Below are 21,098 nucleotides of genomic sequence, written 5' to 3' on the forward strand. Positions count from 1 at the left end.
CAGCCCTGCTGCTCCACCAGCTCCAGCACCACTGCTGGGGCCTCATCCTGCCCTGGCTGTGCCACCTCTGCTCTGGGGCACAGCCCTGCTCCCAAAAAAACACGAGGGCATGGTCCCATGGGGTTGGGACGAGGAGCCCTAACCCTTGCAGCTCCTCAGGACGTGGTGCTGGACCTCTCCTGGTTCTGGTTCTGGAGAGCACAAGGACCTTGCTGCTGGATGGCTCCTGCTGGTGTCCCCAAGGGTGGTCACACCACATGGCCAGCTTCTCTCAGCCACCAGGGCCACTTCAGGGCAAACCCTTCCAGCTCCTCAGGACGTGCTGCAGGACCTCTCCTGGAATGAGGAGCCCAAACCCTTCCAGCTCCTCAGGACGTGCTGCAGGACCTCTCCTGGTTCTGGAGAGCACACGGACTTTTCTGCTGGATGGCTCCTGTTGGTGTCCCCAGGGTGGCAGATGGGTCACACCACGTGGCCACTTTCTCTCAGCAACTTCAGGGCAAACTCTTCCAGCTCCTCAGGACATGGTGCAGAACCTCTCCTGGGCTGGCTCCGGAGAGCACTCAGACCTTGCTGCTGAATGGCTCCTGCTGGTGTCCCCAGGGTGGTCACACCACGTGGCCACCCTCGCTGAGCCACCGGGGCCGGTGGGTGGCACAGCCTGGCGTGCCCTCGGGTCCCCCCGGGGCTGTGGGGATGGCAGCCAGCTTGGCACGGAGCAGAGCTCGCAGCTCCTGGTCCCCCAGCTCGGTGGCTGCAGCCAGGGCCAGCAGGAAGTAGGTGGCTGCATCCTGTTCATCCTGAGCAGAAAGCAGGGGGCAGGATTAGGAAGGCGCTCCACTGGAGGTGGTGGGGCAGGAGGGAGCTGCAGCAGAGCCTGGGGGGTTCCCGGCAGCACCCTGATTTCACTGGGACGGTGCTGAGTGCCAGCACTTCTCTCCAAATTACCTTCCCCCCCTTCCAAACCAGAAGATGTGACCTCCACCCTCAGCTCTCCATCCAAACCACGGCTCCTTCCTCACCTGCAGCCTGCGCAGAGCCAGGTTGCCCAGGTGCAGGTAGACCTTGCAGTAGTGGAGGGCCCCTGCTGGGCTCTGCAGCACGGGGGGATGCATGGCCAGGGTCTTCAGGTAGCAATCCTCGGCCACCTCGTGCATGTGCAGCAGCTCGTAGGCCGTGGCCAGGCGGTGGAAGGCCACCAGCTCCTGCAGCTGGTCCCCTGGAAAAGAGAGGGGGAATCAACAAATTCCTGCCATGGATCCCCTGGAAAAGAGAGGGGTGGAATCAACCAGATCCTGCAGCTGATCCCCTGGAAAAGAGAGAGGTGGGATCAAACAGATCCTAAAATGGATCTGAAAAAGGGTTTGTGGAATCAATCAGCCAGCTCCTGCCATGGAATCCCTGGAAAAGAGAGAGGTGGGATCAAACAGACCCTGCAGCTGATCCCCTGGAAAAGGGAGGGGAGAATCCACCAGCTCCTGCCATGGATCTCCCAGAAAAGAGCTGGGTGGAATCAACCAGGTCCTGCCATGGTTCTGGAAAAGGGTGTGTGGAATCAACAGATTCCTGCCGTGGATCTCCTGGAAAAGAGAGGGGTGCAATCAACCAGCTCCTGCTGTGGATCTCCTGGAAAACAGAGGGCGGAATCAACCAGCTCCTGCCATGGGTCTCCTGGGAAAGCTGCTGATCCAACTTTCGGCAACTTTCAGCAAGTGGCCCTGATGAGCCACTTTGGATGCATTTTCTCAGCTCTCTGGGGGCATGGAGACCTCCCAGAGAAAACAGAGCCATGGGCAGGGTTGTTGATGCCACAGCTGCACAGGTTGGCCCAGGAGTTCAGCCAGGGGAGGTTTTGGGCACTGGAAGGGGCTGTTACAAGGCTGGTCCCATCCCAGACATCTAAGCTGGCATTTTGCCCATCCAAACTATTTCTGTGATGGGAAGGGCTGAGGTTTTGAGCAGAACCAGGGCAGAGAGGAACTGCTCAGTGCTGTGCTTTCACCAGACTTCCTGTGCTCCGGGGTAACCAAACCCCTCTGCTGTCACACAGCTGATTAAAAAAAAGGGAAACGGCCTTAAAAAAACGTCATGACTTTGGGTAAGAAAAGTGTTAGGAAAGCAGGAGGTCCTCTTTTCACAGGGATATCCACAAGATTCAGGGCTCCCAATGCCCTGGGGGTGAAAATCACCCACTGACCAGCAACTCCCAGGAAGTTTTGGGTGTAAATCGCTCACCGACCCTGAGGCTGAGCCCGGCTGCCAGCGTGGCAAACTCCAGAGCCCTCTCGTAGCCCTGCAGGCTGATCTGCAGCTCTGCCCGTTTATTGAACAGCCTCAGCTCTGGCTGGGTGGCCTTGAGCTTCCTGGCCAAGGGCACAGCACCTCCCTGAGGAGAGAGAGCGGCAAAGTCAGGATGCTCCTGAGAGGGATGATGTCCCCAGGGCAGGGGGTGGCCACTGCAGGTTTAGGTTTCAGTCCCTTCTTTGCCTTGAAAACGAGTTTTCAATCCCAGAGAACAGCTCTCAAAGCCTGAGCCTCACAACTCTGCCCTTCCTTGGGCGCCTGGAATTCTGACTGGGTGTTCCCAGGAGTGACCAGCTCACACTCAACACCACCGAGATTTGTAATGGGAGGTGCCCAATCCCAAAAAATCTCTTTTTTGCAAAAAGGTTGTTTGTTGTTGTGTTTGGTTTTTTTTCAAACCAAAAGATCTCTTTTTTGGCAAAAAGGTTTTTTGCAAATCTCTGCTGCAGGCCTCCCACCCTGGCACCCTCAGGGTCACCTCTCCACCCTCCATCCTTTTGGTCTGCCCCGGGGCACAGCCTGTGGGGACACAGGGACAGAAATGCCCAGGAATGCTCCATACCCTGTAAAACTCCACTGCTCGGGCCCTGCTCCGGCTGCCGTTGAAGAAGGTGTCACCTGCTTTCTCACAAAGATCCATGGCCAAGGACAAGTTGTCCCCTCTCAGAGCGGTCTGGATGGCTGCCTGCAAGGGAAAAGGGGCTGGAGTGACTTTTGGGAAGGCAGAGACGTCGGTGTGATTAAATAAACCCCCAGGTTTAGGAGCTGCTCTTCCACCTTTGCAGCTCAGCTGATGAAATAAATGCTGGAGATGGAGAGATGCCAGAGGTCTTCAACTCCAAGGACTTCCCCGGCACTTACCCCTTACATTTATGGATATTTCAATAGGAACTGGTCACTTGGCACCTCCAGCTTCCTTTGGCACTCTTAACATCACTTTCTGACTCAATGAATTCACTGATTTTCACCCCCAAAATCCTCTAAACTCAGTGGATGGAAAGAATGAGGGGAAATCCAGTGCCCGAGGGTAAGGCAAGAGCTCCTCCTTCCAGCAGGAGGTTTGCAGTGCTCAGAACTTCCCCTTACAAGTTTTCCAGCCCCAAAGGGGTGTGCTGGGAGTGCCTGGGACAGCTCCAGCCACCTCCTCCTTACCTGGAAGTACATTTCCACCAGCTCATCCGCCTGGAGAAGGTAATAGAGCTTTCCTGCCTGCAGCCAGGCCTCTGCTGCCCTGGCAGCCTCCTCCAGGTCGGTGAAGATCCTCAGGCTCTGCTTGGTGCAGTCCAGGGATTGTCTCAAAGCCCTGTGATGGCAACAGGCAAAAAGCCACTTCAGGGGAGTGGCAGGATGCCCTCAGCTGTCCCCAAGCCACCTCCCCATGGCACTGAGCCCCTGTCCTCCCCTCCTGTAGTCACCAAAGGTTGGGGCCAAGAGGACATTGTCAGCTCTGAGCAATGTGTAGGACCACGGGAGTCTCCATGCTTCAATGCTCAGGATTTAGTGGTCATTTGGCCACCTTAGGACAATCCAGGACACCAGTGGTCCCACTATGACTGCTCCTCACCCTTGTATGATAAAGAGGGCTCCATCCAGGTCACCTACAAACCCAATCTGCCTCCCTAAACCGAGTCCCAAAGTCATTCCCAGCTCCACGTGGGAGCACAGGCATGGAATATTTGCACTTACACCTCCCAGACAGCAGCTGGCACCCAAACCCCCCGCTTAGCCTGGTGTTTGTCCCTTGTGCAGTCATGGAGACATCCCTGGCTAAATCCAAGCCCCTTCTCCAGCCCCTGCTCACGGGAGGACACAGGGACAGGCAGTGGGATGAGCCAGAGGGTCGGGCACGGAGTCAGCTGAGGGGAAGGCAGAGCCAGCAGTGTCCAGGGCACTTTGTTTGCTTGGTGTCTCTCCTGCTGGCAGCCCAGCTGTGCTGGGAGCCCAGGGGACGGGGTGCTTTGTGATCCTAAATAGCACCGTCCATGCGACAAGCCTGAAATTCCTTCCCCCTGCTCTCAGCGTGACCTGGCTGGGGAGGAGAACACCCCAGCTGGGGACAGCCCTGCCCCTTTGTCCTGCTGGGACATGGCAACTGGCTCTTCCCTCTTTGACCTGATTGCCTTCAAGGTCTGTGGCCTGTCGCAGCCTCCTTCCCTCCCCTCCTGCCCGATCTGATCAGTCCCAGGCAGGTGCCAGATTAAAGGTGAGCTGATCCCGGGTTTAAGCACCTCTGAAGTCCCTCCCTGGGGACAATGTCACAGCAGATACAGGAAGAACAGCCTTGGCAGCTGGAGGTTGAAACCAGACATGCTCAAAGAGCAGATAAGGAGCCTGTCCATACTGGGGAGTGGTGATTAATCACTGGGATAAGCTTCCAGAGGAAGCAGTGAATTCCCTGTCACTGGGTCCGCTCTGCTGCGGGCTGGATGTGTCCTGGGACACTGTGTTTGGCCAGGCTCCAGTTCTGTCTGGGACAACGTTTGCCCAGCTCTGGCTGACACTGAGCTGCTCCCTCTCAGAGCACACAAATCCCAGAACCAAAACTGTGGAGCAGATGGAGCCACCACACCCCTTCCCACCCTGCTCAGGGGACCCCCCAGCACAGCCACTGCGCCCCGGCAGCATCCCACAGCCCCAGGCACTCACTGAGGTGTGCCCAAAGCCCGGTAGAGCCGGCCGAGCGCCTGCCTGGCGTTGCCCTCCGCCTCCCTGTCCTGCAGCTGCCGTGCCAGGGACGCCCAGTGCTCGTGGTACGTGGTGCAGGGCTGCAGGTCGGGGCACACTCTGCTGTAGAAATGGCACAGACGCTCCGTGACGTGCAGCTGGCCTGTGTGACACGGGGAAAGGGACAAGGACAGGTCAGGGGACAGCGTTGGGGACCTGGCAGTGTGGAACATGCCATGCTCCCCTCTATGCTCACTCCTCAGGTTCTGCCACTTGAGGGCAAACCCCAGCGCCAGTTCGTAGCAGAGTTTGGCGTCTTCCACCGTCTGCCTGTCCACCACGGCCCGTGCCAGCCCCAGCAGCGCCTGTGCCAGCGCCGTGTCCGCCTCCTGGTGTCGCTGGAGCTCCGGGTAGAGCCGGGCCGCCCGCAGCACGTAGAGCTGCCAGCAGGGCCGCCCCGCACCACGGGCTCAGCCGGCCCACGTCGGCCAGCGACACGGCCCGGTTCCTCCTGCTCCCCGTCTCCTCGGCCTTGTGCAGGACCCTCAGGAAGGGCTCTGCAGCCTCCTGGCCGTGCCCCCGTCCCCTGAGGGCCCCGGCCAGCAGGCTGTGCACGGCCCCGCGCTGGGTCCCGCTGGCCGTGCCGCGCAGGGAGCGCCGCCGCCCCCGCAGGATGTCCCCGGCAGGGCCCGGCTGCTGCTGCGCCGGGTACACCCGCCCCAGGCACAGGGAGGGCTCGAAAGCCTCCTCCTCCCCCAGCAGCCTGCCCAGGGCTGCGGGCCTGGCTGCGAAACGGGCGGCCCCGTCCAGGTGTGCGCCGTGCCGCAGGTAGAGCCTGGACGGGACGGCGCACGGCGTCCTCTGCGTGGCCGCGGCGCTGCTCTCGCTGCAGGACCGCAGCGCTTGCTGCAGGTACGGACACGCCGGGGCTGGGATGCTGCTCCTGCCCAGCTGCTTCCCCAGGAGTTTGGAAGAGTTTTGGAGGATGAAGCCGGCTCTCCAGATGGGGGTTGGTGCCCCCTTGTCACTGCCGGGGGGCAAAGGACCTGGCGGAGGTCGGCGCCAGGTTCGGCAGGCACTTCTTGTCGTAGAGGTAGCCCGAGGTGGCAGCGGCGTCCAGCGGCCCAGCACGGGTGGCCGGGCTGAGCCAGGGGCTGCTGAGGCACTGGAGGTGCTCCAGGAAGGGCAGCACCTCCTCGGTCCTGCCCAGCTGCAGGAAGAGCTTGGCAATGAGGAAGCAGGCCCGCACCTGAGCGGAGCGTTGCCCACGGCGATGGATTCCCTCAGGACGTAGGTCAGGAGCTCCAGCTTGTCCTCCGAGCTGAAGGAGCGGCCAGGCGGGCACACGAGCAAGGGCAGAGCCTTCCCCAGCAGGGAGGAGAATTCTTCGTGTTCTGCTTCAGCTAGATGGAGGCGAGGCTGACGTGCAGCGCTGCCAGCAGGGGCAGGTCCCCAAAGCCCCTGTCCAGGACACTCAGGGCTCCCTCAAAGTACTTGACCTTCTTGATGCAGAGCTTCCCCAAGAGGAAACAGAGCCTGATGTGAGCCCAGACTGAGCGAGTCCTCTTGGCCCAGTTCCGGGAGGTCTTGAGGTACAGGACCGATAGATCCTCGTCAGAGAAACCATAGAAGGTGGAGTGGAGGAAGGAGAAGCTGAGGTCGTAAAAGCTTTGAAAACTGGGCACGAAACTGTCTTGGTTGAGGAAGGTCAAAATGGTGGGCACCTCATGATTTGAAACCTCCCTCCTGAAAGAATTAAAAGAAACATAAAATCGAGGTAGGATGGGGAAAACCCAGTAGCAGCAGCGTGTCACCAGCAGCTCTCTGCTCTCTCTCTGTGCTCCTCAGAACGTGGTTTCCAAGTTCTGACCTGCATTACAGAGAGTCCAGAGATGCAGCGTTCCCTCAGAGCCCCTGCAGCGTGGTCAGGCCCAGAACAACAGATGGATTTGTGCTCATTTGTGGCCAAACTTAGATTTGGACCTGTTTTTTTGTGGTCATTTCTGGCCAAGCCCAGGTTTTGAGCTGGTTCTTTGTGGTCATTTGTGGCCAAGCCCAGGTTTTGAGCTGTGCCCACCCCTGGGACAGTCACCAGGGTCACTCACCAATGGCCTGAGAGCTGGTCCCGCTGATCTCCTGGGAGAGGCCAAAACCCACGGCATAATTCCTCAAGAACCACCTGCAAGGCAAAAAGGGGCCCTCACTGTTCTCCTGCGAGCACTCCTGACCCCAGGCCAGCCCCAGGGATGGTGTCACACCGCAGGGGAGGAGCAGGATAAATTCACCATCTTTAAGGAAGATTTCTCCAAGTAAAAGGCTCAGCCAGGTGACCAATGTGAAGCCCCACTTTGGCCGGCATTGCCTAAAATTTTCTGCCACTTCTTCATCTGGTAATCAGAGATAACCTCATGTGCGACCTAAATCAGTATCTTACAGAAAGCACACCTGAAGTAGGAGCCTGTCCTTGCTGTGTTCCATTGACGGCACCTGCATTGATCCCAGACTTTATGTCTAATGTGGATCCTTCTGGAAAGACCCTCATGGAATTGGGAGGCTCTTGCCCTTTGCCAGAGGCAAGGGGGAGTTTCCCAGCCAGCCTTGGTGCCAGTCACACACCAGGATCAGGAAAGAACCCTGGTCTGAGCCCTTTAATTCAGCACTTACTGGTGGAAGGGGTGAGGTATTGGCTCCAGAGCTGTCACGGGCACCACGCCTCGCTGCCCTGTCAGCAGCGACGTCCCTTCCCATTTGGAATCCTGCCCAACACTCTTCACTCGTTCCTGCAGAGCTGCAGACCCTCCTCTCCCTCCTGCTCCGACTTCCAGACGCCAGGCACTGCCCTGGAGAAGATGTTCCCTGCAGGGAGAAGGAGTCAGTGTCCTGAGTTGCAATGCAAGATGTGTTCTTTTCCCAGCTGATGGAACCAGTTCAAAAGGTGTTTTTTACTTTATCTCATAACTCTGGGGAGAGGGGGCAGGTGCCTTCTGTTACTGGGCCAGCTGTTAAACCATTTGGGGAGCTGTTTTCTTTATCCCTTCCAGGACCCATCCTCCCTCCAGGGGATCTCTGCTGTCCATGGGCCATCGAGGCTCACTGCAGGGCTGATAGAATTCCATCATCCCATGGGGAGAGGCTCCACCCAGGGGGAGGAGCCCAGCATTCCTGCCTGGATCAAACCTGGGATTCAGAACACCAGCACAGCCTGTGTGCACTGGATTCCCAGAGGGAGACCGGACCCACCTCAGCACCACTGGGCCCTTCTCCAGGATCATCTCTGCTCCAACAGAACCACACCTGTCACTGCAGGAGGACTTGACCGGACTGACACCAACACCCTGACCAACAGGGGGCCAGCTCGTGTTCTGATTCTGTCAGTGTTTTCTCTTTTTGTTGTTTGTTTGCCTTTTTTTGTACTACTACATTTCTAATATTCCTAGTAAAGAACTGTTTTCCCTACTCCCGTATCTTTGCCTGAGAGTCCCTCAATTTCAAAATTATATTAATTCAGAGGGAGGGGGGTTTACATTCTCCATTCCAAGGGAAGCTCTGGCTTTTCCCTGGCAGACACCTGTCTTTCCAAATTCAGAAAGTCAGAGATGGGATTGGTGCATCAGTGGCTCCAGTACAGCCCTGCTGGAGGATTTTCAGGAATTCCCTGCATGTTCATTCCCATCACACCTTCCTGCAGGAGCAGGTCCATGTAGATGGTGGCCAGGTGCTCTTCGTCCACGGTGACCCTGAGCTCCGTGTCCTCCACCAGGGCACAGTCCAGCCAGAACTCCTGGGCAAAGAGCAGCTGCTCCAGGCAGGTCCCCACGTACCCTGAGAAGCCAAGAGGGGGATCAGGGTCATCCCTGGGCAGCAGGAAGGGTCCTGAGGGTTTTTAAATGCCAGGCAAAAAGCTTCTAATTTTGTCTCCAAAGTTTCCCTGAAGGGATTCTCCTGATTCTCGCTGATCCAGACAGAGATTTCATAAACAACGGATTGCAAAGGTTTTTAATTCATATTCTCACTGTCCACCCTGAACATTACAGTTCTCTGGTGTCAGGCGCTGCCTTCCCCCCAAACCCTCTCTCACACTGTCTGTTCAGCCCTTGGAAACATTACCTAAAGTCAGATAGGTGGAAAACTTCCAGACCTCCTCCAGGGTTTTGAAGGTGAGGAGGAAGCGATCCTGGTGTGCCTGCATGCAGACCAGCCTGGCTGACAGCTCCTGCACAGGGGAGACAAAGGGATAGTCCTGGAGCCTGGAAATCCAGCAGGGGAGGAGTGATCAGTCCAGGCCTCCTCTCTGCAGCTGGGATTTGTTTATATAAAACCCACCCTGAGAACTCTGTGCCTGTCCAGAGCTGTCACCTCCGGAAGGGACATGGATTTGGTGATCCCTGTGAATTCCTGGCTGTTTAGGCTCAGATCCCCCAAAACAACACAAGGCTCAGCTTTGCCTCTCACTTGCATCATCCCCATCACTCCAGTCCTCTCCAGAGTCCCCTGCAGTGGCCTTGGAGGAACTCCTCAGCTGGGTTTGGTGCCCCAGCACACCTCCCACCATTCCAGGAGCATCCCAGCATGCTGCCTGTGGGTTTGTTATCTTCCTTTCTTCTGTTGTTAGAGCTGGGATTAAACGCTCGGGAGATGCAGTTCGTGTTCGGACTCAGATGTTTATTAATTCTTATCTGTGTCACAGTCTCACAAGTTGTGAGTTCTAGCTAAGAAATTGCTCTGTCTCTAATTATTTCCAAGGTATTTTAAGCACAAATTGTGCAATTATAAAATGACACTTATATTATTTTTACTTTTACCCCAATAACCAACCACCTGTGGCCCGCAATGTGGATTTTTCTACCCAATTACAAAACACCACCCAGACCCATGAAGGAGAAGGTGAAAAAGAAGGACTCAGCCTCTGTCCTAAAACCTCCATCATGCTTTATATATATTACTATATTCTAAAGCCTTAAACTCTAAGTTTTCCACCCTGTGATATCACACACTTCTATCCAAACCCCACACCCACAATCCCAGTGCTGTCACTCAATTTTGGGAGCCTTTTCCACGGCCTCAGGTCCAATGCAGTGTTTGCCTGGGGGTCAGAGCCTGTCAGCACAGAAAGTCTGGGATTCTCAGTTTCTAAGAGCTGGGATGGGGTTTCTACCTTGAACAGGGCACAGACAGCTCTGCCATCGCTCTCCAGAGCCCACAGCTTCTTCCTGGCAGCTTCCTGGAGCTGGGAATTGCAGCCCCGCGAGGAGCGGCTCTCGACGGAGAAGGAGAGAGAGATCTCTTGGGAAAGGAAAAGAGGGGGATTAATGGGGAGGAGGAGCTCTGTGACACCCAGAGCCACCCCTGTCACCCAGAGCCACCTCTGTCACCCTGCCAAGCCCACCAGAGCCTCCAGCCTGGCTGTGATGCTCAAACAACACAAGTCCAGCTTGTTCTCATCCTTCAGCACCGAGGTGAGACCTGGGGCACCGCAGGGAACCTCAGGAAATCCCAAAAGCAGCTCCTCACCTGGTGGAAAGCTGTCCCTGCTGAGAGGCAGCAGCACCACAGAGGGGTCCGGGGAGCCGTGTCCTGCCTCGGGAGCGGGGCTGCTCTGCTCCGTCACCCCAGCCTCACCTGGAGAGGAGGGGACACAGCAGAGCTGCTGGGAAATGTCCTGGAAGAGCTCTTGGATGTCCTGCCTGAGCTGAGAGCTCCTGGCAGCACAGTCCTGCTGTGGATTGTGTGAATCTGGAACCGGCCTGAAGTCGTGCCCAAGGTTGGAGGGATCCATGGCATTGATGGGGTCTAACTCCATCATCCCCTTGATGCTGGGATTTTTTTCCAGGGCTGGAGTGGCTCCGGAGTGAGGGGATTTTCCCTCCTTCCTCCTGGCCAGACCCTCAGATGAGCAGATCTCTTAAAAGGGTGAATCCCCACCAGAGATTTGTTTGGAGGAGGCCACACCTCCCCAGCACAGGAGAGCCAAAGCCTCTCAAAACTCTCTGTTCAAAAATTTGAAAAATAAAAATGAGATTTTTCTCCCCTGCCTGCTCTGGTGGGTGTCCAAAATCCCATCAGTGTTCTCCCTGCTCATCATCATCAACTATTGCCATAAAGGATTCAGAGCCTGCAACTTGAGCTGCTAATTCTGTTAATGAAAGCTGAGACACACAAAACTCCAGCCCTGCTTTTCCACAGCTGCATTGGCAGTGGGGGGATAACCAGATTAAACCCCAATTTTTGTCAGTAATCAGGCTGGATTTGTAAGATAAACATGTACCTGGAGGGGCGGAAATGTGCAGCAGCTTTTTAAAGTCACTTCTTTGACCAAAACTCTGCTTTACAGGTCTTTTAATTGAGCCAGATTTGCCAGTCACTCAAATAAATGGGTATTTTCTAAGTCACTCCAATAAACTGGTATTTGCATGCAGAAATGGAATTCTTATTTAGAGAAATAGAATTCTTACGTGGAGCTAGAAAAGAACAGCCCAAAGCTGGGCAGGTCGTGAATAAGTTTTGCTTTGGAAAAAAAAGGGTCTACATTTCACAAAGTCTTAACATTTCACATGGCAGCTCCGTCCCTTCCACATGAGGGGAATGGAGAGGGGGAAGTGAAAGGAGGCAGAACTCAATCTGAGCCAGCTCCTGCCTTTGCTCCACTCCTCCCTGTCCCCTTCCCTCTCTGTGCCCCAGCAGACCCCGGCAGGACCTGGGGTGGGTCCCTGGTGCCATTCCCTGGGAATGAGTCCCTGATCCCATTCCCTGGAGCTGGGTCCCTGGTGCCATTCCCTGGGGATGAGGACGTGTCCCTGGTGCCACAGTCGTGCCCCACCACCATTGTCCCCGGTGGTGCAGGCGGTCCCAGCGGGGCAGGGGCTCGGGGGAGCGGGGCCAGCAGGACTCACACTCCTCCCCTGGGGAACGCGGAGGGTGGGCAGAGGGGTCCAGATCCCCGGCAAGATCCTCCCTGCCTGAGAGGTGCCCGTGGGATGTGCCACAGGAGGTGGCAGGTGGGACACTGCTCGTGCCACCCCCACCAGCAGCAGGAGCAGGAGCCTTCCCTCCTTCCTGGGGGCAGTGATCCTGCCCTTCCCTCCTTCCTAGGGACAATGATCCTGCCCTTCCCTCCCTCCTGGGGATAGGGATCCTTCTCCTCCTGGGGACAATGATCCTTCCCTCCTTCCTGGGGACAGTGGTCCTGCCCTTCCCTCCTGGGGACAGTGATCCTGCCCTTCCCTCCTGGGGACAGTGATCCTGCCCTTCCCTCCTTCCTGGGGACAGTGATCCTGCCCTTCCCTCCTGGGGACAGTGATCCTGCCCTTCCCTCCTTCCTGGGGACAGTGATCCTGCCCTTCCCTCCTTCCTGGGGACAGTGATCCTGCCCTTCCCTCTTTCCTGCAGCACAGGGAATTCCAGCTGGGCCTCTCAGCTCTGCCCTGCTCCTGCGGGGACAAACTGGGATCCATCCACAGCCCTCTCAGACCAGGGATATTTGCTTTTGGGTACCAAAGGCAGCCTGGCAAACACTGAACCTGCAGGTAAAGGAATGATAAAGGAAAGGATTGCATCACCTCTGTGCCCTCCTTCCCTCCTGGATGTGGCTTTGGGGAAAACACGGAGCAGGAATTTTTTCCCTGGGTCAGCTCTGACTCAGCAACACGGGGGTAAGTGAGCTCTTGGTTGGATTTCTGTCCCTCTGTGCAGGTGCACAGTCAGAGGGGGCTCCTCTTAGAGCCCCTGAGGAGAAATGAGCACTGCCACGTCCAGGGCAGCTGCAAAAGGCAGGTTGGGATTGCACTAATTGGGAAGTGAGGCTGAGATGAGCTTTTCCCACAGCTCAGAGATCCCAGCAGGGAGAGGCTCAGGTGCCTGGGAAATGTCATCCAAATAGTACAGAGGGTAAACAGGGAAAGGCCAGAGTGTGTTTGGGCACAGCAGAGGGGGCACAAAGCCTCGTGTCCGCTGGGCTGGGGGTTGCTCTTCCCTCTCATTTCGGGGGAAGGCAAAGCCAGTGCTTGGGTTGCAAAAAGGGAAGGCTTTTGGAAGTGTTTTAGTTTGAGGAGAAGCTGTAAGGAGTTGATGGAGACAGGGATGTTGGCCCTGCTCTCTCCAGGCTGTTCAGGGTGTGAGGAGCAGCTGCAGCCTCCCCTTGCCCAGGATTTCCACTTTTAGTTCCCAGTGAAGCAATTCCAAGTTAACCCCTGTCAGGGTGTGACAGGGACACCTTGACCCTGAGTGACTGAGCTCCTCAGCAGTCACTGGATGTTGACAGGAGATAAATTGGGGATTTATTCAGCAAGATTTATACAAAAACTGAAAGAACAAAAAACCTTGGTGTATTTTTATTGAGTTTGTACCATAAGAAACCAACAGGTTTCTTGCCTTTTGGCCCGGGAGTGCTCAGAGATGGCTCAGGAGCTCAAATGCGGGGAAAAGGGGATCCCTAACCTGGGAAAGGGCTCCCAGCTGCCAGGCACAGAGTGGAAATGCTCCCTGTGCCTTCAGCGCTGGCAGAGCTGGGTGGGAATGACTGTGTGTGAGTGGGCTGCCTGCTCCCAGCCCAGCCCTCGGCTTCTCTCTGTGCTGGGAGGGAGCTGGACACGATCTGGGTTGGTTCTGGGTGCATTGTTCACTCAGGCTGACACAGAGAAGTGCCTTAAACACCTTCTGACTCTCCCTCCTCTGGCAGAGCAGAGGCAGCTGGGAGTGAATCCCACCCTGAGAGCCACGATCCGGGGCTGAGAGGAGCTTTAGGCTGGAGGTATCTGTTAGTAATCCCTGACCTGAGAGGGGTTTGGAAATGCAGAAATGGCTTTGATGTAGCTGATACACTATTGCTGGTTGTTCACAGAGCTCGGGGTCCCAGGAGGAGCAGAGGAGGTAAAATCAAAGCCATGTTGAGTCCGAGGCAAGGTGAGCATCATTCACCTGTCAGCTCTGCCTCGTGGGCAGGTTTTCAGTGACACATTCCCAATGTCTGTCCCCTCTGAAGTGTCCTTCGGTGGAACAGACACCCCTGGAAGGGCAGAGTTTGCCTAAAAGGTGTCTCTGGGGCGAGGGAGCCACACTGCTCAACATCCAGGTGCCCCTTGGCTTTCATTTCTCACATGAATCCGTGTGGATGGCTCCGATCCCATCAGCAGCTCCTGGGAATCCCCCAGGTAAGGGGCCAGGACCAGGTGGGGGCTCCTGGACTGCAAATAAATCATAGCTGGGAATGAAGGGAGCTGAATAGGGCAGAATTTCTGTGAGCTGGGGACAGTCAGGAGCAGGGCAGGGATTGTCCCCTGTGCTGCGCTGCTGAGGGACCTGGAGGGGCTGGAGCCTGTCCAGGGAAGGGGAAGGCTCTGGAGCCCCAGAAAAGGCTGAGGGAGCTGGGAAAGGAAGCTCAGGAGGGACCTTCTGGCTCTGCACAACTCCCTGGGCACTTCCAAGGCCTGAGCACCCTTTCCATGGGGAAATTCCTGCTGCTGTCCACCCTGAGCCTCCCCTGGCCCAGCCTGAGGCCGTTCCCTTTCCTCCTGTCCCTGTTCCCTGGGATAAGATCCCAAATCCCCCGTGGCTGTCCCCTCCTGTCAGGGAGTTGTAGGAAAAGCAAAGAGGGGCAGGTTCCCCCTCCCTGTGGCAGCTCCTGGAGCCTCCTGTGGGGCAGCTGGGAGGTTTAAGCTGCTCCCAGGCTGGGAATTGAGTGCAAACAGCACCAGAAATGAGCCCGAGCTGGAGTTCACTGCCACGTCCAGAGAGGAGTTTTTATTTTGAGGAAGAGCCACTGCAGCACACATCATTGAGCACAGGCAAGGACTGGCACCACCAGCCAAGATGGGCAAAAGCTGAACTGGGAGGCCACAGGAACTCCAGAGTGGGGCCTTTCCAGGAGACACCTTCATTTCCAGGGCACTTGTGCCACTGCTGATGGCACAGAGGCATTGCTGGGTTCGCGGCAGCTCTGCTGGGATCATTGACTGATCGAGGAGGAGCTGCCAGGTGGTTCCTGACAGGTTTGCTGAGCTCAGGGAGGGACAGGAGGTGACACAGGACACGGACATTTCGTGTTTGGAATTCCATCCAGGTGGAAGAGGAGCCTTTTCCCAGGGAGAGCTGTTGACCATTTTGGCTGGTGAGCCTCTGCTCCTGCTGACAGAGCCTTGGGAATGTTGCCCCTGGGGAAACTGGGAGTTTCTTTGACATTAAAAAGAGATCTTTTCCCAATGCACATAAAAATGAAGGAGGAAACAAGGCCTGAGGGACAAAGCAGAACCAAAGATCCCTTCCCTGTGGCTTCCCCGTGCTGCTGGTTCCATCTCACAACAGGAAATTTCACACCCAGATTTTGATGCCCTTCAAAGGGGGCAGAGAAAAGCTTTATTTTAGGGTTTTTTTAAAGAAATTTGACACTTGAGGTGAAACCAAGCCAAGCTGTTCTGCAGCCTCATGTGCCCAAACCCCAACAAAACCTCTGTGAGCACTCGCACAGAGGGGGAGGATCAAGGACTGAGGCAGGCCTGGATGGATTTTTTCCAGACTTTCACTAATGGCTTTTTTTCACTCACTGTTCTGGTGTCAAGAATAAAGTTGAATGAATTTTTTTTTTGGAAATAAAACCCTCTAAAAACAGATCATTGCCAGCCAGGTCCCCGTGATGAACCAGGAGCACTTCCCACCACAAACATCAATGATTTCTGTCTTTCCAGCAATTTTCCGCCTTGTTCTTCCAATTGGGGCTCTTTCTGCCCAGTGTCCTTCTGAATCCTAATGGAAAAGGATGTGAAGCTTTGTCAGTGACTTTGCTGTGGAAGAAGTATTTGAAGAAGTCAGACACCGTGGCCAGGAAGCCACTTGTTCTTTTCATGCACAATATTTCTCCTACTGAGCGACGTTTTTTGTTTGTTCCGAGCAGGATTTGTCTGTTTACAGTAAATACCTGTCACATAGCAACAGAAATATTACTAAATAATAATACACAGAATGTTAAGCTCCTTGGTCTAGAAGCTTTTAATGAAAAAAAAAAAAAAACAAACCACATGTTCCTGATAAAAAATAATAAATAATGTCAGCTTTTCTTTGTACATTAAAAATCTCTGTACATGGTTACACGATATGACAAAGTACAACTTTATTTTCTAGGCTCAGGGTGGCATCTCTTGGGGTAGATCTTCACCTAAAAAGGGTCGAGGCTCGTGGTCTTGATCCTGCATGAAAATCGTTCTCCCAGATTTGGGGAGTTCAGAGCCTTGCCCACCCTCTCCATGCAAAGGGGGAAGCAGCCCACGAGGAACGTGGCGACATCGACATGCAGGGAGCAGCTGAGGACTGAGACCTTTGCAAATGGTGAGACTGGAGAGTCTGGAAAACTTCTGGCCTCAACTGGAAGAAACCAGCAACAAATAGAAAAATAAAGGTGGCGAAGGTTAAGTAGAAGTCTCTCTTCCAAATGTAGCTAGAAAAGGGTTTGGATGGTTTGTTTTCCAAGATGGCACTTAGTGATCCATTGCAGGCTGCCTCTGGCTCCTGGCCGAGCTTCCTGCTGCCTCAGGATGCCCAAAGTTTGCTTAGGGGAGGGCTGGGAGCAGCTCTGGGCTCCAGGGTCGTGTCCCATCCCCTGGGAATGGCAGAGCAGGGCCGTGGCTCTGGGCTGGCCCCGCTGCAGCTCCCTGCACACATTGGGATCCTCCTGGGCCAGGAAACCCAACCTGAGCATTTCCAGGGCTCAGCAGGGTGGGGCTGGCCTGGCCCAGGGGCTGCAGCCAAAGGGCAGCAAACATTTCCTCTTGTTTTCCTGGAGAAAACGTGGAGCTGCTCCTCCCCTGGCAGTGTCCGGGCTCCAGGCAGGAGCCAGCAGGGATGGAGCAGCTCAGTCCCACCCTGCTGGGCTTCAGCCACGCCTTGTGACCCCCAGGACAGGAGCTGAGCTGAGCAGAGGGTAGCTGGAAAGGAAAGGAACAGCAGGAATCCCTGCACAGGCTGGTTTGGAGCTGTTGTGTGTTCTGATTGCCAGGAATTCCTCACTCCTGGAGCAGGGCTGTGGCTGTTCCAGCTGCTCCTGCAGGGACAGGGACAGGGACAGCAGTCCTGACCCTCCCCACGCCCCCACCCAGCTCCCACTGCCGCACGTTCCTGGGAATTCACTGCAGGAGGCACCACGACAATGCAGATGGAGGAATTTTCAAGTCCTGCTGTCGGTGAATCCTTGGGATATCCTAAAAGGCCTTTGATGTTCCTCTTCTGGGTGCAGGACTAGAAACAGGACTCTTGGGATTCAGGGTCGGTGTGGATGGGAAGCTTCTCTTGCTCCTGGTGGTGCCCATTGTGTAAAACCGTGTACCTGGGAGGGGGAACACAAACCTTTGTCAGTGCCAGGACAAATGCCAAACCTATGGAAAACAAGACCTTGCAAACCCCAAAGTAAATTTAAGAGAGCGATTCTTCCAAATATCCAGATCCCACGTTAAAAAGTGTGAAAGCCTGCTTTGCTCCGTGACAGGAAGTGAAATCTTCAGTTTGGAGCAGTCAAAGCAATCCCTGGAAACCAAGAGCCTGTTGGGTTTCAGTGTCTGAGGTGAACTGAGTGTGCTTGGGCTGGTGGATGCTCCTGCAGGGATTTCCCAGGCTGTGGATGCTGGCTCTCAGCACTGAATGTGCAGGGATTTCCCTCAAACGTCCCTCGGAACTTTAAATAAGGATCAGGAATTTCCCAAGCTGGATGCTGGCTCCCAGCACTGAATGTGCAGGGATTTCCCTCAAACATCCCTTGGAACTTTAAATAAAGATCAGGAATTTTAAAAACGTGCTCCCAAGGAGTTACAGAGTGGATGTCAGAGACGAGGAGAGACATTTTGCACCTGGACACTGAACAGACTCCAACGAGAGACGGCCACGAGGTGACAACAGAGCTGGGATCGGATGGACCAAGGCAGACAGGGAGCACAATTCCACATTCCCGGGAGACCTCGGGAATGCCAAAGGCTCTGCCACAGACGGGACACAGAGAGGAGAGCCCCGGCTCCATCCCGGGAGCAGCTCGGGACGACGGACAGGGACATCCAAGGATCCAAACCTTCCTCCGTGTCCTGCGGCCGTCCCGGAGTGGAGCAAGAGCAGCAAGAGCAGAGGCGGTGCCGATTGTTAGAGGTTCATTAAGCTAAAGAGGAGTCATTAAGGTGTCCCGGGATGTCTCGTGGCACAAAGTGTCTGTCTGAAGCCTCTGGCAGTGAGTTCAACACTTCCAGCTGTTTACCCTGTGGGGAAAGAGGACCGGTAGGACAGGGGGAAAGAGAATTCCTGGCACAGGGAGTGACAGCTCGTGGCTTGCTCAGGTACGGGAAAATCATCCCTAAAAGATCCCCAGCATCTCCAGGAATCTGTTCAGGGCGCCCTCTGCTGCCACGCTTTTGTGTTCCGTGGGGGTTTTTTTCCATACCCTGCAGCTTTTCCCTTCAAATATGAGTTCAGAGCCGCCTGGCAGTTGTAGGGCACGGGTTTAGTGTTGGATAAAAGCTGGGATTTTACAGGCCAGCTTTTGTTCTCACCCCTCTGTGCCTTCACTGATCTCTCTCTGAAAATACACTTCACTTCTCAGCCGTTGGTACCCGTGGGGAGCAAGTTTCAGAGAAAAGGCTCATCTGCACCCCAAATTCAGCTGCTTCCCCTGCAGGAACACACGTGGTGTGCCTCAGCTCCCAGCCCCTGGATTTGCCAAGGGTTTATCCTGCAGTGCAAGGAGGAAACAGCCCTGGAAAGCCTCCCTGTGTGGGCTGAAAGCAGCCAGGTAGGTCTGAGAAATTAACACGTCTGAGGGAGCTGCAATACGTGTGCAGGGAAAAAAAACCCCCACACATTAAAAGGGTAAATGCATTAAGTAAATTATCTACAGCGAGTTAATTGCGGCGTTTTCCTGCCTCTGATGGGCTCCTCCGATGGGATTTGTGCTCAAAGAGAATCCCGGGCTGTCCCTGATGCTCTCTGCATCCTCCCAAGGTGGGGACAGCTCTGAGGGAGCTTTTCCCAGATCCCAACCACTCCCCAGAATAAATCCCAATAACGGGAGGGCAGTGCCCCTGCAGGGACCTGCTGCAAACCCTTCCCGTGGCCCTGGAATTGTGCTGGTTTGGGGACAAGTGTTCCTGCCAGCCCCAGGGACTCTGGAATTACAGTTTGGAGCAGCATAAGAGGGGGGGTTTGCCCTCACATGGAGCTCCAGATTATCCCGGGAATTTGGCAAATCCCTGGGAGAGGGCTCCAGTGCAGGGAATGGATGCAGGGGATGGATGCAGTGGCTGCAGTGTTCCCACCTCCACTCCCTGCAGAGCAGTCCCCCAGCACCGACCTGGACAATTTATTAGGAAAGCAAAGCCCCAAAACAGCCGGGTTTTGCTTTCCCCAGCTGAAATAAAAACCAGTGACCATTTGTCAGAGCCCAAAGTGCTGCTCAGGCCTCTCCTGAGGAGCAAACCCCCGGGATCAGCCCCTCAGGGACAGGAATTGTGAGGGTTTGGATCACCCTGATCATAAAAAAAAATGATGGAGAGAGGGAAAACCAGCCTGGCTCAGGCAGGGTGAGGGGTTTGTGTGGCTGCACCTCCTGCATTTCCCATCCTCCCAAACCCACCTGAGGTGTGCAGCTGCCTCTGCTCTCTGTTCAGTAATCCCTCCCCACTTTACAGCTGGTTTTTTTATTAATTGCTGCTGGTTTTGGAGCAATTCCTGTTGTCCTGCCCTTCCCTGGACTCTCAGGGGAGGTTCTGCAGCTGGGCTTTGTGCAGGGAGGGACCAGAGCTGCTAATTCTGGGCTCCCTGGGACTTCTGCCACTAAATCCATTCCCCCTGTGCTCAAACAAAGGAAGGATAATAGGCAGAGAGGAGATTTTGCACAGAAAGAGGGACAGGTGAGGGGATTTTTGGTGTATCTGACACTTTTATCAGTATCTGGTTTTGGAGTATCAGATGTTTTTGGTGTATCTGGCACTGCCAGGTGTGCTGGTTTTGCACTGATTGAAGAAAGCTGTGGCAAAATATAATATAATATAATATAATATAATATAATATAATATAATATAATATAATATAATATAATATAATATAATATAATATAATATAATATAATATAATATAATATAATATAATATAATATAATATAATATAATATAATATAATATAATATTGACAACTACAAATTTCCCAGACACTCTGTCTAAATAAACTAATACAAAAATATTTTGTAAGTAGTAAAAGTAAGCAGATTTTATAAGTAGGTTAGTAGTAAATGAATTTAAAGTTTCCAAGTTTTGTCTCTACAAGTTATCTGGGGGGGAAAAAAAAACCCACAAACTTGTAAAGAGAAAAAAGTATTTTAAACATTTTATTCTAATTGTTAATAATTTTTTTCTCTCATGTAATTATATTAATAACCCTCTCTTTATACTTTTTAAAATTTAAACCTACTTTACCTCTCTCCCAATCCTATCTCACAACAACGACAAAATAATTCTAATAAACACTCAAAGCACTACACTAATTAAAAAAAAACCCCAAAAATTAACAAACAGAAAACCACTCCAGCAGGGTCCCTCAGATCTCACTGGGTGCACAAACGGCTCGGGAAGTTTAGACACAAATTACACAAAAAGCTGCTGAGCACCGACTTTTTTCTGTATTTACAAATCCCTTTGTAGTTTTTTTTGTATTATAAATGCAAAATAGTTCCTGACAGACCCCCTGAGAATGCAAGAACAGGAGAGAAAATCCAGGTATTAAATTCACTGCAATGCTGCTCTTCTGAGCTCTTCACTTTGTTTGCTTTTCTCATTCTCCAAACTTTTTCACTTTCAGATATTTTCCCCATTTCTGGTGTGGAGCAAGTCTTCAACCCCTCGTGAGATAAGAGAAAAAAGCAGAATAAAGCAGAATCCAATTGATGTTCAGCTCCTTTTGCTGCTTTTATCAGGAGGTTGATCTCCCCACTGCGATATTGACAATTTTGGGGAGTGAACATTCACTGCCTGCATCTTCAATTTCTCCTTTTCCAGTTGCTGAAGCCCAACTCCAAATGAAACACTTCAAAACACTTTTCTTCCCTCGTACAGAACCAGAAACTGCCCCCAGGGACCAGCCAGCATCCCACCTGGAATAGATTTCCAAGGAAAAGGCAA

General features: G+C 54.0%; 2 protein-coding genes across 2 annotated transcripts in view; both read right to left on the bottom strand.

Moving 5' to 3' along the window:
• Positions 1–608: 608 nt before the first annotated feature.
• On the bottom strand, positions 609–14,162 carry SH3TC2 (SH3 domain and tetratricopeptide repeats 2). The gene is given in 20 exon segments (XM_066197454.1): positions 609–800; positions 1,023–1,219; positions 2,236–2,386; positions 2,867–2,989; positions 3,457–3,607; positions 4,951–5,131; positions 5,225–5,412; positions 5,414–6,003; positions 6,005–6,219; positions 6,222–6,347; positions 6,350–6,714; positions 7,070–7,147; positions 7,633–7,741; positions 7,744–7,824; positions 8,647–8,790; positions 9,076–9,181; positions 10,124–10,251; positions 10,480–10,587; positions 11,757–12,021; positions 14,061–14,162. Coding segments are annotated over 20 exon segments (3,600 nt in total).
• A 1,759-nt stretch (positions 14,163–15,921) lies between these two features.
• HTR4 (5-hydroxytryptamine receptor 4) overlaps positions 15,922–21,098 on the bottom strand; it is a 48,392-nt gene continuing 43,215 nt past the window's right edge. Inside the window, exon 6 of the mRNA XM_066197108.1 lies at positions 15,922–17,275. Coding sequence (XP_066053205.1) covers positions 17,188–17,275 — 88 coding nt within the window. The 3' untranslated portion in view covers positions 15,922–17,187. The remainder of the gene's footprint in view (positions 17,276–21,098) is intronic.

The sequence above is a fragment of the Chamaea fasciata genome, unplaced genomic scaffold (genome assembly GCF_029207755.1).
Source record: "Chamaea fasciata isolate MVZ Bird 193981 ecotype frontalis unplaced genomic scaffold, bChaFas1.0.hap1 SCAF_15, whole genome shotgun sequence".
Classification (NCBI taxonomy): Eukaryota; Metazoa; Chordata; class Aves; order Passeriformes; family Sylviidae; genus Chamaea; species Chamaea fasciata.